This window comes from Hippoglossus hippoglossus, chromosome 10 (genome assembly GCF_009819705.1).
Source record: "Hippoglossus hippoglossus isolate fHipHip1 chromosome 10, fHipHip1.pri, whole genome shotgun sequence".
Classification (NCBI taxonomy): domain Eukaryota; kingdom Metazoa; phylum Chordata; class Actinopteri; order Pleuronectiformes; family Pleuronectidae; genus Hippoglossus; species Hippoglossus hippoglossus.
In genome coordinates this window covers 23,682,219-23,699,620 of record NC_047160.1, presented here as the reverse complement: position 1 = coordinate 23,699,620, position 17,402 = coordinate 23,682,219, and the positions used below count along the sequence as shown (strand labels likewise).

Genomic DNA, 17,402 nt, shown 5'->3' with positions numbered 1-17,402 from the left:
CATCTGCCAGAGAAGGACAGCTGCTGATACTCAAGTGGCAAAGCAAGTGTGACACTGTGCATCACGTCACCGTCAGGCCTGTCACTTATATTACAGTCAGTCAGTCTTTCATCCACTGTAGCTCAGTCCAAGTTGCTGTTTGTCTACTGTTGTTTGCAGTAGGTTTAATGTTGCATGTCTGAATCATGTGAGTGCAATCGTGCATGTTTCTCCCCCCCCCCCCCCCGCTGTGTTTGTGCAGCACAGATCGATATGGATGCGTTTAAAGCACAGTAGTAAGCGACTGAAACACAGTTGGTGCTGACCCACTTCCAATGGGAGCTGGCACGGATGTGTTCATTGTGCTGGTGACAGGGAAACAATCTGCTGCTCTGCGTACCATAGTGTGCAGATGACGACCCACGACCACAGCAAGTGCAGCACTGCTTTAGCACAGCTCCTTTGTATTAGTGGCATTTCGTGCGGAAGCAAGATGTGCAGCTATTTTATATGAAGATGAAGGAAAAACCAGCAGTTTTGATCTGTTTTAATAGAGTTCTGGTTTGATTCCAGGTGTGATGTGGACGTGTCCTTGAGCAAGACACTGAAATCTCTCCCAGATGTAGAGTTGCATCCCAGTGAGGCTGACCCTCTGTTAGATGTGTGTCTTCTGATCAGCTGACCGGTGTGTTTGAACGACAGAGGGTGTTTACACTGACGACTGACATGAACACATTAAACCACGCTGAGCTTTCTTATCAAAGCAATCCCCTGTGGAGTGCTGGTTGACATGGACACAGTCAATATGGCTGACATCACTTTGCCAACAGTGCTACAGGTGCAGCTCTCCCAGTTGACACAGCCAATCTGTGCATTCTGCATTTCGGCCATTTGGCTAACTCCACAGGGGGGGTTACATTGAATGCATAAAAACTTTGGTTCCTCCATCACAGTCGGCACCATTTCAAGGTACAAGTAAGACACAGCTCCTGGTTCCACTGGATTATTGTGTTGGAAGGAGATGAAACTGACCTGGTCATTCATGCACTCTGGGCTAAGTGGGTCTACAGGCGAATATAAATCACTTTGGTGCCTGAAGGTTTGATCAACGTTGGTAAAAGGGCCTGCGCCTGTTCTCAGGGTCAGAACAATGACTCAGTCTTGTCATGTTTGTGCAGGACGCCTCGAACTAACATGCAACTTCTTTGAAAGAGGCTGGATTGTAATGGCCAGGAAACCAGCTTGTGTCGGTTTGTAGAAGGAGAAAATTAACGGAACAGAGTCGAGGATTGTTGTAGTGTTTTGCCTGAAGCACTTTTATCTTCCTTTAATGTAAAGAGAAAGACAGTTGCATGTTTCAAACTGCACAAACAGTGTTGACCTTGTCGGTTACTTTGTTGTCTTCGGCGTAGAACCCAAAACGCGACCACACAGCCGCTTCTCGGAGGCTTTTTGTGTGGAGGGCCTTGCTAGCTTCCTCCATTTTCCTTGCTAAACATAACATTACTGTCTTACCATGTTGATGGGGTCAAGAGGGCATTCAATAGGTCAAGCTGATAGTGAGCGCCCTCTGCTGGATCTCAAGGAAGACTACTTCAGAAAGTCTGGAGTGTTTCTGACATTTCAAACTAAATTCCAACAGGTCGTTATAGTTCGAATATGAACTTTTACACCTAAACAGGCTCAATTTGTGTGTTGTGATGTGTTTGTGCATCCGGGCTGTCACTTTATTTTAAAACATTAATTCAAATATGGGGGTAAAAGTGTGGGTTTTCTTTGCAAACTAAGAATTCTCTAATTTCATCATGATGCCTGACTGCCAGACTCTTTTTTCTGTCCCTTAGGTTTTAATCACCATCTACTGGTTGGGTCGTGCTGCCAACGGCTGTACCTCCTACAACGGGCCCACGCTGGACCTGAAAGAGTTTGAGGGCCTGCTGTCACAGATGCGAAAGGTTTGTCGAGCCACATCTGGTGATGGTCCGAGTTACTGAACTGAATTAGTATGTTTAGTGTGATCATGTTGAGCAGCGTATAAACACCCCATGATTATATTTAATTCATCTTGACCTGTCTTCATCATTTTAACAGACCCAAAAGGACAGATAAGTGAGCCCCCCCACACACGCACACACACTGACCGCAAGTCTCTCGCCATGATGTCGCCCTCGTGCAATTTATTCCACGAAGTGACGTCCCTGTGCTGTTCTGTAAAATTGAGGAATTACTGCCAACTCAGCACAACCACTTCCCCAGATGTGAACACGTTGCAGCCGAACCAAAACAAAGCCACGTCTCCATGAAACAAAAGGAAAAAATAACAATGAAATTGGATTTGGAAAATCTTAGCAAAAGCACATCAGGTGCACACATTCAAGATTGAATCGGTGCTTTTCAGTTCACTTCTAATGCTTATTAACTGGAAACTGGACCTTAAGGTTGTGGAAAAGGAAGAAGCAGGTGAACGCTCAGCTGGAGTTTTACAAAACCTGAAACGTAACATCTTACATTCACCTTACCGGTGCACCCTAACTCTGTGATGTCATGACTTCACTAAAGACATAAATCAAACAGAAATGATGTAGTAGTAAAGCCTTCTTGAAAGCATAATAAAGACTCTGTCGGGGGGGTCTGGGAGTTGCATCACAGATGGTCCCGGGGTCAGGAACAGGAAGTTATTTTGTAGACAGGAAAGGCCTCTTCCCCCCCCTCCCATTAGCTGCACAGACATGTTCCAACTGTAGACAGACAAAGGGAGGGGTCAGCGAGGTGAAGAGAGAGTGATGAAGGGGCGATGAAGGCAGAAGAGAAGATGGGGAAGATGCAGAGGATGATTGCTAAATGGACGTGGGAACCCTGCAGAGTTAGTGTGAGATGTTTGTAGTGGACGTACAACACAAGTTTACAGACTTTTAGTTAATTAAAGGATTATTCAAAGGAAATATTTGGTCATTTTCATTCCTTTTGTGTGCATGCAGTTTACACACCTGTGTATTCTATATAACGTGGATGTGTGTGTGTGTGTGTACATGTCCAGGAGGCGGAGGAGGCAGAGAGCCCGAAACGCAGCATCCGTGACAGTGGCTACATCGACTGCTGGGACTCCGAGCGCAGCGACTCTCTCTCCCCCCCACGCCACGGCCGCGAGGACTCGTTCGACAGCCTGGACTCCTTCGGCTCACGCTCACGTCAAACCCCGTCGCCAGACGTCCTGGTTGCCCGCGGCAGCAGCGATGGTAGGAGACACTGCACTGGGAATGTGTGATGTAGTGGAAAAGACTGCTAGAGGTTGCAGGTTAAATCTGTTGAATAGCCTTTGTCGTGTTAGTCACAGGCATTTATCTTGAGGAAGGGAAGTAATTCGGTACAGGCTGTTTTGTTTGGCTGGATTGTGGTGCACCGATACAGTGTATAGATAAATGGGGTGCATTGTCCTCGTAGAGCTACTGTAGTAAAGCCTGTAGTTCTCCCCCCGGGTGTTTTCACAGGACAACTCCCAGTGTTAGTCAAAGGCTTTTTCAAAAGAGAAACGTGAAAGATCTCAGTGCTATTTTGAAGTCAATATATGGCCATTGTTTCATTTTATTTAATGCAACAGCTATAGGGAAGAAATTCAGAGCAGGCTGTGCTGATTTCATTTGGCTCAAATTCAGTGAAGGCTATAGATACGTGCACATGCACTGAATGAGGTAGTTTGTACCTGTGGTGCTGCTGAAGTGAAGCTTGTCTGTATCTGCAGTTTGAAATTCTACATATCAGGGATCCTGTGTGTTGTCACTTTCTGACCTTTGACCTAGATTATGTCATCAGCTCCTTCTATCTGTTGTCAATCTGTAGTGTCAAAAAGCTGAGTTACAATAACAACGTCTGTCACATCTGTTTCTGTTTCAACACATTTCAGTTATGTAATATTCACACAAGGCTCCACCAAGATGACCTATGACTGTCAAGAGACGTAAAAAACACAAGTTATTAGATTTGTGTTTTTTACCTTCTGATAATTACCAATTCTGACTCAAATGATGCAATTTGTTGGATGTGACAGGATTTGAATTACAACCATGTGTCCGTTTGTTTTTCCTTCAGATGAAACATTGCTTTATCGCAAATCTGTGTCCTGTGACCGAGATAACAACTCGTCAAGACTTTCAGCTGCAGTTTGAACACTGAGACACCAAATCTGTTTTAAACTACAGTCATCTCTGCGTCTTTGTGGGTTTATCAGTTTATATGTGACATGTATGTGAGTGAATGGACGCCACAGCCACCAGGCATCTCCAAGCGTGCATGCTCTCATTGCAAGTTGTGACACCTGTCACGGAGGATTTCCTGTCCTGCCATTGACATCCGCACAACAGTGCCTCTGTGCTGAGTGTTTGTGCCGGTTGTCCTGGGTTACGGCTGTTTGATGGCTCCCTTGAAGTGCGGAAAGAGATGATTGATAGAGAGAGAGAGAGAGAGAGAGAGACGAAGCGTCCTGATCCAGTGAAACACGGGAGAGAAAGAGGTGCGGTTGAATGAATGGAGGCTTTTAGTGGTTTTTTGATCTGACACTTGACTCATCTGTCAGCGATGACGAAACGTAAGAACAAAGGACACAGTACCATATGTTATTATATCCTCATTGTCGTGACAGAAGATATAACAGAGGCTCTTTGTTTAGGAATATGTATTTAGATATCAAGTAATAAACAAAGAAATTCCCTTATTGCATCTCCCAGCCTGCTGTAAATTTAGTATTTCTTTGATTTCTATATTTTATTCTCTATATCTCCTTGACAAAATCTCATATTTCCTCGGTTTTCTGTGTTTTTTAGGCGGGTGCATAAAATCTCTACATTCTGCCAGTCTTCACTGTGATAAAGAAAAAAGCAGATCACAATGCGAGTCTATAATAAGTTTAGACAACCTCATATTGGCATATGAAGTTTTACAAAGCAACAGTTTTTACACAATATTTAAAGTTTAGGTCAACAGAAACGTTTTTATGTTGTGTTGGAGTCATAAACGGAGTTAAACTACAGTTTGCACGTCACTGAAAGCTGTTGATTGCTGCTCTGCATTCGAATGTGACCGTTTTACATTTTAATGACGGCCTATTAAAGGTTACAGCACTCGTGACGAAATGTAATGAACATTTCACAAAATACAGAGAGAGGCCGAGCATCCTGTCCGACTGCATTTCTGTTTTGAGGGAAGTGCAAAGAAAACCGACTCGGTCTAAAGCTCTTTGTGACTCGGTCAGGTTCAGTTGAAGTTATTTGGTCAAAAACATTCATTTAGTTCAAACCGTTTCATGGAGATTTACCCGTCTGATCATATTTCTAAGCCCTGGCCATTATTCTCATATTGTCAGTGTTGGGATCAGACCCAGGAGGCACAGGTGAGAAAAGTGAGAACAGGACAACAATGATGTTATCAACCAATCACAGGCAACTCTGAGAACACCCAGAACAAGAGTATCCATTTATTAACAGGCACAGAGGCTGAACCCGGGCAGGTTTCCGCCGCCCCGGCCTTTTAGACAAAAAAAACCTTTCACTATTCAGACCTGCAAACCGACTTCACCCTAACGGTAATTAGGGAACAGGAAAAATGAGTTTTACTCGCTCTCTGAAAGAAATTCAATATTGGAGAGGTTCTTTTGTTTGGGCCAAGTTTGTGGATGGAGACAGTTTTGATAAATGAAGCACTTTGTACTCCTGGTTCTAATGTAGTTTAATCTATTCTCCTCTTTTACTATAGTTGTGTCGGAAGAAACCCACAGTCAGTGAAACCTGAATAAAAACCTGAATGACGGCACCAAGATGGTTTCAAGGGTTTTGCAGGAAATATTGTACAGTTATCAGATTTCAAATTTCCAATATGTATGATTTGTCTCTAGTTGCTTTCAGACCTGCACTTTAGTCCAGATATTCTCCTGGTGGCTGTACGTGAGAACGCAATTTTCCCAGTCAGTTGCCATGAACATTTTATGGACCCAACTTTCAGGACCAAATCTCATCCTTACGATTCACTGGTGACCTGCGTGCAGCCCGACTCTCTCTCAATGTCAGCTGTATTTAGCTCCAACCCCTCCTCATCCTTTTAGGGTTCACCTCAAAGGATGAGCAGTATAGATAATAGTTGGGAATGAGTGGGTTTTTCAACACCTACTTAGAACCAGGCTTGTTTTAGCCACACTAAAAGCTCAGTACATCTGTGTTACATCATCGGAAAAACTGGAATCGTATTTTGTGTCCTTGAAAGTGTCATCATTTATTTCACTTTATTGCTCTCGGAGATTTTAAGCGAATCTCTGTCGATCTTCATTTGTTTTTCTGTTCCCGCCTTTCAGTCACTTTAAACCACATTGAACTGGACCCTTGCTTTTCCTTTCCCATGTAGCATGACTGCATGTTGATGGTTATTGATGTAAATAAGATTCTTTGAAGCCCCGCTACAGTACGAGCACCGACCCCGGACAGACGCTCCGGCTTCAGTGTTACCACATGTGCCGAGAGACGAGATCGACCCCGTGAAGACATGTGTTGCTCCTTAAAGATGGACTCGGATGGCAGAGTCACTCATGTTTCCAACTGATGGGTTAAGAGTCATAATTGAACCATTCATTGTTGGGAGTGCGGATAACTCAAGGCCTCTGTTGGACCTTGTTCTGTCAATCTCTGTGGACCACATGAAAACAAAAAGCCTATTCATAGAACGAGAGGTTTTTCACAAGTTCAAAATGTGACGTTTATTTCCACCGATAGCTGCGGTTGCCTCCTCCACGTGTATCTGCTCAAAACCAACTCAAGACTTTTTATGGGTTGAAATTGTGGGTTTATACTGGGAGAATATATAAATTAAGTCATATATTCGTGGGTCATGGATGGAGCTCACATGCATCCACTGGGAGGGGAATTCCAGTAGCACATGTGCTGCACATCTTGGGCAGAGGAATTTCTGGGAGACCTTGGGTGAAGCAGGGGCTGCAGGTATCCGTTTTCTGCAGTTTGAATGTATTGAGTGTGGAGCCGAATGAGCAGAAAGAGGCCTTAATGACAGTGGAGATGACTGGTATGCTTAGGGTAGATCCCTGGAATTATAAACATGTGATGTCCTCAGTGAGGCGCGCTCTCAGGATCACATCAGAACATCTTGCGGAGGAATTTGAAGACTCCGAGCGGGAAAGGTCCTTGAGCAATGCACTTCTGCAAATCCAGGTGTTTCCACTGACATTAAAACATTTGAGAATCTGATTCACACAGACACACTGGCATCTTAAGTGAATTCTTCCGAGCTGCAGGCTAGAATTTAGTCGGCACGAGTTGCACCGTTACAAGTTTAGTAATGATTCACGTTGCTTGTTTTGTGTCAGAAAAAAAAGGGTCGTCAACCTGCTCGGAGTTGATTTATGTTCTGCCACAGGAATGCACCACATATAATAACACAGTAACGGCACTATAATGTTTTGTAGGCCTATATAACCTGATGGTTTTGAGGGGAAGTCTGAGTCCTCAATCAATAGTTATTCTGCTCCTCGTATTTTTTTTTACTATTTAGTCTCTCCCTCCCTCTTTCCCTCGCTCCCCGTCTGTCTCTGACCATGACTCAGCAGCCTCTGTGCTTCGTTTCCCTCTCGGAGGCTTAAAGGGGATTCAGTCATTTTCAAAAGCTGTTATCATTCAAGTATTACAACACACATGAGACAGTGTTGTCTTCATATGCTTCAATATTTATGCAGCAAAGATTCCTGTTTAACTACAGTTTATTGACACAATTCCATCCACCGAGGAGGTTGTGTTGTTGCCACTGTCTGTTGGTTGTATTTGTTTAATCAGCAGAATAATGCAAAAGCTGTTCAAAATCTGATTTTAAAATTGGCTAAGGTTCATGTCTGTGTCGTTATTATGAGGTTCAGCCTGCGTTTAAAGGAAAACCCAATTTTACCACCAAATCATCTGCAAATAATTTATCGGCAATGTTCATGTTCAAGGCTCCATGACACCATTAATAATCTCCTTCATCCCTTCATCTCCTGCTCTGAAACAGGCCGTGGAAGCGACTCAGAGTCCGACGGCACCCCCCACAGGAAGGTGCCGGACATCCGCAAGGACGACATGTCTGCGCGGCGGACGTCCGTCAGCGAGCTGCGAACCGCCATGCCCTTTAACCAGTACCTTCCCAACAAGAGCAACCAGAGTGGATACGTTCCCACGCCGCTGCGCAAGAAGAAAAACGACAAAGAGGAGGGAGCACGCAAGAGCTGGAGTACTGCCACTTCGCCTATAGGGGGAGACAGACCTTTCAGGTGAGTGCGACTAATCGGAGAGACTTTAAAATGACAATGGGAAGTTATTCGATTATTCAGTTGGGAATTAAACAAACAAACTCCTATGTTTTTTGGTAAATTGTGGCTAGATCTCACATATTTAGCATTTTTTTCATAGTAACAGTGCAGAGTGAGCAAACTGTCTTGACACTGGTGATGAAGAGTGTAGGAGCTTAATGAACTTATGTTTGCCTGATATTGATTTCTTTCTTTCAAATAAGGATTTTAGCTGATTATACTTTTTCTCACCTGTAAATCTGCATCTTTTATGATGATGTCGTCTCCATTCTGCAAGTTTGATGTTTAAAATAGTAGAATAAAATCTAGACAGAGTGATGTATTGTTGGAGGAAGGGCATAATTTTAGTTGTCACTTAGTCAAATTGCACCTTTCGGCTTTTGGTTATTTCTCTCTGTCCAGTGCAGTTCAGATGGGAGTGGCTGATCGAGGCCAGATGTGAGCTTCCCTTTGGTTTCTGACTCCGATTGAAGCAAAAGTGTGAAAAATGGTACATGGACAAAAAGGCTAAATGTGCGAGAGCTCTGGGATCGTATGTATTTTAAGCATCTGCTCCTCAGTGGATCTCATGTGTTGAACTCTCAGATTTCTGCTGGCTCGGTAGATTCCGTAATGTGCTTTTGATCAGTGTGCGATGTTATTGTCGGGGGCGTGAGAGGAGAAAGGGAGTGTTAGGGTTGTAAGGGCTAATGTTTTGAGGCTTTGGATGAATAATTCTTTGGCTGCATCGACGGACAACAGCAGGAACTTGGTCTTGGTTTTACCTCCTGTGGTCTGTGGTTGTGAGTAGGAGGATATACAACAGGGAGAGTGTGTCTGTGTGTATCACCCATTGTTTGCTGCTGATCTCTCATTTCCCTTGGTTAAATTCATCCACCGTTTTATTTTGCATCATCAAGTGCTTTTTATTAATTTGCATTTATTGTTTTCCTTTTCCTCCTTCTCCACCTCCTTCCCTCTTGTTGTGTATATTTGTGTTCCCCCCCCCCTTTAACCCTAATTTTACCACTTACCTGCACCTAATTGTCCATCAACACATTTGTGTGTTTTCCACACCGTGTCGTTGTCACTATGCAATTACCTTCATGTCCTTGTTGCTAATTACGCTTCAATGTGATCAACTCAAATGTGTGTGAATGGCTGATGTAACAGTCCAGATGAAATCCGTAGCTTAGACACCCCGAGTCCATCCTCCCCCCCGCCCCTTGAACCCCAGACACAGATTCATCGGGAGGATGAAGGGCCGCGCACTGTCTCCATACCTAGCATTGAGATCCATGCGGCGAACAGGAGGAGGAGCAGTGACCCTCCGCCCTGTAGCGTCCCCCAGCCCCACGCAGAGCCCCACGCGGACACCGTTACGCACCTGATGGGCGCCTCTGCACAAAGGTCTTCACCTTAATTCATCTTTTTCTTTCTCTTACCCTGAAATCATCAACAAAGTGATTATTGATAGTGTTTTAGTTGTATAGAACTTTTAAATTATTAGTTTATATGTTCATATTGTTTGTATGAAGATTCTTCTAAAGGAGAAACTGAGTTTCCTTCAGACACTTAATATGTCATCGAAAGCTGTTTGTGGCTCCAGAGGAAGCTGTGCGGTGTCTGATTTGAAATATGTCCCAAATGTCACTTGAGGCAGATTTGGCTGCGGATGTTTAGAAAATGAAAATAATATTAGGTTGAGGAATTAGACGGAAGTGAGATTTACCAGACCTCTGAAGCTGCGCATGATTTCTGCCTGAGCATAACACACTGGAGTCTGCAAGCAAACTGTCTGTGGTCAGGTTGCATTGTGGGTCATGCAGGCACCAGGTTTAGACAAGTACAAATAGATGTGATGTGTTAAAAAGGATGATATCTCTGGTTCTGCTGCCTCACTACTACCTCTGTGCAAAGTGAATTACATTTTTCAACCACTGCAAAAATTGCACTTCAGACTGTCCGCAGCAGCACATCTGTTCCCGTCAGTGAGGATAATCCACACACTTCAGTTTTTTTTGCCAGGACCGTCTCTTCAGTTTGGAATTTTCCCAGCTGGTGTTTCCATTTGGCTACTTCCCTGTGTGACCCTGTTATTACCAGGTCATCGCTTCCACTGCTATTCTTATCCACGAGCAGCCTAACAATAAGTTTGCAAGAGGAACTCGTTGTTATTGTACAAAGTCTTTACCCAGCAGGCTGGTCCAAGGGCCACGCAACTTCACAGTTGGTGTCAGCTAACAAGGTGAGGATTACGAGTTGTTAGGAAAAACTGTTGTTCTATATTTCACAGCTCAGACGTCCAGTGCGATGTGAGAAATGTCAGTTTCACTTTCTTGTTCATTCCCAGTCCTGTCGGGGGAGGTGCTACAGCCATGCCTCCAGTTTGCAGCTTGTTTGTTTGACACCGATGTTATGGTGTTGATTGGATCGTCGGCATGTCGAGGGAGTGAGAAGAATTCCCCTCAGGAGAAATCTAACATGTGTTTTGCTGTTTGCCGAGGAGAAAGTGGGATTTCTTGGGTGTTTGTAAAAAAAAAAAAAAAGGATTTGATATGAGCTTCTTCAGTTGGTTCCAGCTGGTGTTTGTTCAAGAGGGAAAATAAGGCCGGGGCTGTTGTGATTCTTCAGGGTTGTGTCACACCGACATTTCTGTGTTTCGTTACATCCTTTTTTCTACAAGCAAAACAAGGCTGAGATGTTTGTTTCGGTTTGTTTGGATGGAAGAGTGGAGCCTGTATCCGGCCCTGTGGCGCTGCTTGTTAACCGTTAACTGGGTTTCTTATCATGAGCAGACGTCTGATATTCAGGGGTTAATATACTCATTAGTAAAAAACAAAGGATGTGGCTGAGTAAAATATGAAAATGATGATGTGATTATGTTGTTTTTTTAAACTGATAAAATCAAAAACAAGAAATGAACCAACAAAAGCCCTAATTATTGGCCTTTCCTTTCTATTTACACTTGAGCTGACGTCTGCCAAAACCTGCACAAACCTTCATACACACAAAAACACACTGTATGTGTCCACACACAAATAAACCCACGCACAGGGAACATGAACATGTGACCCACCCTCAGGATGTAAGGAAATGAGCCCGTCTTCCTTCCCTGACCCTGAGTGGGCTGGAAATGAAGCCGAGTCCTTTCACTGCCGGCAGCTGGCCAGTGTTTCACTCTGCTGTGCATTCTGGGAATTTACAGTCCAATAATAAGTCTCCCAGAAAGTAGCTGTTCATCACAGGGTGACAAACAACGGAGCGTGTTTTCTTCTTTTCTTTGGCTTCGTGGCTCCAATTTGTTTTCCCATCCAGTCTGCGACGGACAGCACCAGTGACCACACTGTGCTATTTTCTTAAATTTATGTTTCGAAAAACCTTCATGTGCACTTGACTCCTCCAGAGGAATGCTGTCTGATGACATAGGATGATAACCAGACAGCAGTACGTTTTTAGTTTGCTTTGCTCTCCGCAGCACTCCGGCTCGCTCGTGCTCCGAGGAACTCTTCCACCTTTCCACGACTCTGGCAGGAAACACCGTTGTGGCGTCAGTGGTCGCAACGGGCCCCGGAAAACATTCACCTGCAACAGACCGGGAGGAAGCCGGAGTGAGCAAGGGACCCGCTGGTGCCCCGCTAGTCGCAGGTGCAGAGCTGGACGCGAAGCTGGCCTGTCAAACGCTGACCTCTCTCAAACGCACCCCAAGTCCCTCCCACTTACTTCCTGTACCTGCTGCCACGGCAACCACTTCAAAAGAAATAGCCAATACGGGCCGACGAAAGGGCAGGGCCCTGAGCGAGAGTGACGACCCACAAGGATCTTGGTTTGACGGCAATCTTCCTGCAACGTGAGCCCCCGTCCAGCAGCTACACTACACTTTATGAACTAGAGCTAAGAAAATCACTGTTTAACCAAAGGGATCCACTTTCCCCATGATTGTGTTGAAAACTCCATCTCAGCATGTGACCTTGACCTCAGCAGTGCTCCTATGAGCACGGATGACTTACCAACCTTAAGATGAAGTCTCATTGTTATAAAGCTGTTGTTATTGTACACAGAACGCATGGAAACGTGTTATTTCCTCGTTGCATTGCTATTTTTCTGCTTTTAAAATATTTGAATAAGAAAAAAAAAACAATGTGATCTTTGATTAACTACACATGATGTTTTTTTTTAAATCTTTGATCTCTTCATGAAACCCAAATACGGTTTCATCCAGATTATCACAAAAAATATGTTTGAATTCACTCATTCATCGTATTTAAAGCAACAGTACGTGACTTTATTCAGTAACAGCGCCCTCTGTGGGTAGTGATTGATTCTGTCGGGCTCCATATCAGACAATTAAATTGTTTTCATGTAGAGAAAAACAAAAACAAAGGATATTACCCATAAGCCCCTGCTCACTGAATCAGTGGAGCCTCCACTGTATAAAACTCTTCATATTTTAAAAGTTTCCAGTTGAATATTGGAGACATATTTACTTTTTACTGATCTACTTTACTCTTTAACTTGCTGGACCTGATTCTGACAGTTGAAGCTGCGACACTTCTCGCAGGAAATCGTACCAATAAGTTACACAGAGTAAAGTCAAACTACTTTACAGTTGCTGTTTTGAAGTAAAAAGAAAGTTGCATAGTGTTGCTTTAAATTTATCTAAATGAATCTGTGCTTGTTAAGTTGTTTGTCTGTGTTGGTCGTTCCCCCGTATGACAACAAAGCAAAATATTGAAATCGGCTTTAATGGAAACCCCCTCGGTGTCACAGGCGGACATCTTCTACCAAAATTCATATCAAATTATTACAGCATATACCATATGGCAAATAGCCATCTGAGTCTTCTCTTTATTAAGTCTCCTGCTTCTCATGTGATAACAACCACAAGCTGCACTCTGTCTCACGCCCGTCCCGCTTCACAGTAGAAGCTCCTTTGTGGGTCACAGACAAAGAGAAGCCACATCCTTCATGTCGCTCTGATAAAAGATGCATGCGCTTATTTTTTTTTTTACTGCAGTTAGTTTTTTGCTAAACACATCTGTTGAACGTCAGCAGTGTTTGTGCTGCAGTAAATTTCTATTCTGCTCTACTTGTGTTTTGGATAAGACTGCCCCCTTGTGTTTGGTTTGAGTCTCACTGTGCAAACCATGGGACACACTTGTTTAAAACATTATTTATCAACACTATCTGCTGCGTATTTTGTATTTGTCTTGATTACCTCGTTGTCACCACTGTGTTTAATATTCAGGACGATTCCAGTGTATCTGTGTTCATTTGTGATTGTGCTCTCTCTCTCTCTCTCTCTCTCTCTCTCTCTCTCTCTTTTTCCATGCTCTCTCTCTCTCCATCCTTCTGTAGATTCAGCCACACAGATATTGTGTCAGATGACTCACAGTAAGTTGTGTTTGTAACCACCCGGCTGCCTGGCACGACGCTGCTCTGCACGACAAAACAAACAAACCCTACTTGGCAAAGTTTTTTAAATCCTCACGTTTATTATTTTGTAAATTACAACGATTGCAATAATGACTATAGGCAGCATGAGTAAAATAAAGTCTCTAAAATGGCTGTTAACACTGGAATTATCAATAATTATCAATTATTAGAGCTTGAATTTGTCTTGTAGCTCAATTAAAATAATATGTAGCTGCAATTTGTATTGTATAAGCTGAATACATTTATATAACTTTACTGAAGAGTGAAACAGACCAAAAAGTTTTATGTAACGAAAGTAATTTATGCAGATATCTGTTTCCATGGAGGCTTAGGTCGTAGTACGTCTCTTTTAAAAAGGTTTCTACTCATGGAAAATAAAACCTGCACCACTTAACTAAAAACATTATAGAATCATCAGTGAAATGACTTGTTCCCAGCCATTACTCTTGATCTGTAAAGACGTTTTCGAGGAATCAGTTTTTGTTTTGTTGACAGTCAGGAAGCTGGAATCAGTCCTTTCCTCCCTGATTGAATTCGGTGCCTGCAGCAGTGGCCGTGGAGGGAACTTACTAAACTACACCGCTCTTAAATCACAACAGTGCTTCTGCCAGCTGCTTGTTTCATGGGACGCATCCGTTTCAACTTCCCTCCTGACATCCCATCTCTAATAAAATACATATTATCATGGTCATGTCCTATGCTGCAAGGATAAAAGTGCAGCTGCTCAAAAATGAGTAGATGATTAATTACTCAGAGACGACTGAAATACAAGTAAATAAATAAATGTATAGTTTAGCATTACTTCTGTACCTTCACTAATCCCACTGTCCAAAGTTTTTAATAGAAACAACATGTCAGTTATCTCCAAGTTTTGAGATAGACCAGCGGGCTCCATAAATATTTGTCCTCAAGTGTGAGGGTAAAAATAACTGTCATGTTTGACTCTGCTTCTTTTTTTTCATTTTCAACCAACTCTCATCTATTTGCATCAATTTCTGAGTCCCCAAGCCCAATCCTCACAATTGTGGCTTGTGGGGAAATTGTAAAGGCAAGAATAAAATGACTAAAGCCATTCTAATTGTGTGATGAACACCCAGTCCAGCTGCATGCTCCTAACAGTGAGGCTGCGTTTTACTGTCCTGTCTGTAAATCGATGCTTTAACATTTACTGACTTTACAAATGCAAAGATCAGTGTGAAACTTTCTGTAACCACTTTTTTGCCTGTTTGAAATATACTTGATGCTGCATCTCATATACTCACATCAGGATGTTACTAAAAGCTTTATAACAACAGTTACCTGCATCTGAAGCTGAAGGTCTTGTTTAATTTTGTCTTCACATATTAAATGTTTATGCATTTCCTATTAAAAATAATGTTTGAATGTGACATGAAACTATATGTGATGGATCAAAAAGTACTACCAGAGTGGAGTTGTACTAGGATGGGATTTTCTTTTACTTCTGACATTTTTGTTGAGTTTATCTTTGAAGATGCACAGTTTTACATTTGTCAGATTCTGAGCCACTGGTTCAGCGTTGTCATGATTGATTTCTACAAAAGAAATCTTGTGAATAATGTGGGTTTTTTTTTACTGGAAGTTTAGCTTCACACGTTTTAGTCGCAGCTGAGTCTGTGAAGTTTTAGGGTCAAAGTGTTGTTTTCCAAGTGTCCACAAGACTGTATGACACAGATTCAATGGCCGACAGACAAACGTACACTACTGTGCTTGCAGTTGAGTGAAATGGATAGAAGGACTAGCAGCATTAGAAAACCCAATCTCGACTTATTCTTTTTTAAAACAAAACTTCTGTCCTTTTCTGGAAGTTTTTCATCATAATTCTCTCTCTCTCTCTCTCTCTCTCTCTCTCTCTCTCTCTCTCTCTCTCTCTCTCTGCCTCCTCCCCAGGAGTGTGAGTATGATCGACATGCGTGGTGAGGACGAGGGCATCCTGCAGCCCCACAGTCAGGTGCGTCATGAACTGATGCACAATCAGTACAACATGATGAAGGAGGAGGAGGATCACTGGCAGGACGTGAGTGTCTCAGATCTGTCTTCTTTACATCACTTCTAATCTCTGTGTAATTATTTGTTTGGGATTTTGTTTCTCTCGCTGGTGTGAGACAACATTTAAGTCCCATGAGAAGTGTGTCTAATCTGCACAGTTTGTATTTCTTGTCTCTGTGGTGTCTGGGGTTCATCAGATATAAGCAGTGATTATTTTTTTATTTTAATGCCTGCAACCTCTTGCCTTGCCCCAGTTACACAACTTAAACCAGTTTTCAATGGAGCCACAGAAGTGCTGCAAGTCTCCCATCACTACTAAGCCAAGCTCTCTCTCTGTGTTTCATTTGGACCCGTCAGGACCTGGCACGATGGAAGAATCGGAGGAGGAGTGTTTCTCAGGACCTGATCAAGAAGGAGGAGGAGAGGAAGATGATGGAAAATTTGCTGACAGGAGACGTCTGTCCCGCCCAGAGGAGGAGAAGCATCAAGACGTACAGAGAGATAGTGGAGGAAAAGTATGTGAAACACAGTAGGACAAGTATATGTCTTATTATTCCACTAAGAAGCCAAGGTGCACGCACTATATGAGAGCGGTGGAAAAGTAGGTCTCACACAACCTAATTCCCGATAGCAGGCATAAAGGTGACAGTGACTCCTCCTCGGGTTTAATTTAGTATCTCTCCCACAGGGGAAGAAAATGGAAGAACGTGTCTTTTGCAAAATAGTGAAGTAGAAAAAATAGATCTCTAGTTGTAATTGCCAAGACTGTTTTATCTTTGCTTCACTCTTTATCCCTTCGTACTTCTTTTCCTCACGTGAACAGGGAGCGTCGTGAGGAGGACCTGCGTGACACCTACAGACGAGCCAGAACCCCAGAGGAGGCGTCAGTCATCCTCCAGCGTTACGCCCAGCGTTTCTCCATCAGTGAAACGATCCTGGAACGCCTGCAGCTGCCGCAGCTCCTGGATCGCAGCATCTCCGCTGACCCCTCCTTCGCCTGCTCACCCTTCCCTCTCTCCCTCTCCTCCTCCCCGACGACGCCAGATCCCTTCGACGTGGACCCCAACGGGCCCCTGAGGTTCCTGCGCCAGCAGTCGGCCCCGGCTCCAAAGTTCACGTCTACGCTCGAGGCGCGAATCGAGGAGTTTCCCAAAGACTTGTCCTCACCTCACCAGCGGCCTCAAATTCGCTCGCGCTCGTCTGAGCCGCCGTCCACCAGAGCCCTGTCTCCCAAACCGGTGCCTTTGCTGACACCCAAGCCTTACTTCGAGTCCCGTGGCAGAGCGGCTGAACCGTGGGCCAACAAGGTGAGTTCGGTGCTCATCATCATATCAACAGACAGAGGTCGAGTTAACCTCCTAACACCACCTGGGTTTTGATTCCCATAAATAACAGTGGAAGCACCTGTGCTGCTGGAACACATTTTGGATTATAGCACCTTCTAAATGAACATGTGGGTTTTCATTCATGCTACAACGCAACCCTGGAGTTTTCAAAATAAAATGGGGCCAGCTGCGATTCCAAACGGCTGAAAAACTCTCCGTAGTGTGAACACAGGTGTAAACATAGCAACAGTGGGTTTTGTATCTAAAAGGAAGTACTTTGGTTGTCGTGGTGTAATGATACTTAATTTAAATTGCCTAATTTTCTAACATTATTTCTAGTTTCC

General features: G+C 43.6%; 1 protein-coding gene across 16 annotated transcripts in view; it reads left to right on the top strand.

Annotated features, from left to right (window-relative positions):
* Window positions 1-17,402, top strand: part of LOC117769132 (LIM and calponin homology domains-containing protein 1-like) — a 76,247-nt gene that overhangs the window by 45,906 nt on the left and 12,939 nt on the right. For 9 of the 16 annotated variants that reach the window (XM_034597783.1, XM_034597784.1, XM_034597786.1 and 6 more), the window contains 10 exons: window positions 1,824-1,934; window positions 3,017-3,215; window positions 8,014-8,272; window positions 9,464-9,700; window positions 11,769-11,927; window positions 11,958-12,140; window positions 13,649-13,684; window positions 15,635-15,761; window positions 16,091-16,248; window positions 16,557-17,040. In XM_034597783.1, coding sequence (XP_034453674.1) covers window positions 1,824-1,934; window positions 3,017-3,215; window positions 8,014-8,272; window positions 9,464-9,700; window positions 11,769-11,927; window positions 11,958-12,140; window positions 13,649-13,684; window positions 15,635-15,761; window positions 16,091-16,248; window positions 16,557-17,040 — 1,953 coding nt within the window. Of the gene's footprint in view, window positions 1-1,823; window positions 1,935-3,016; window positions 3,216-8,013; window positions 8,273-9,463; window positions 9,701-11,768; window positions 11,931-11,957; window positions 12,141-13,648; window positions 13,685-15,634; window positions 15,762-16,090; window positions 16,249-16,556; window positions 17,041-17,402 lie in introns of all 16 variants that reach the window. The other 7 variants (XM_034597781.1, XM_034597782.1, XM_034597788.1 and 4 more) reach the window with 7 other exon arrangements.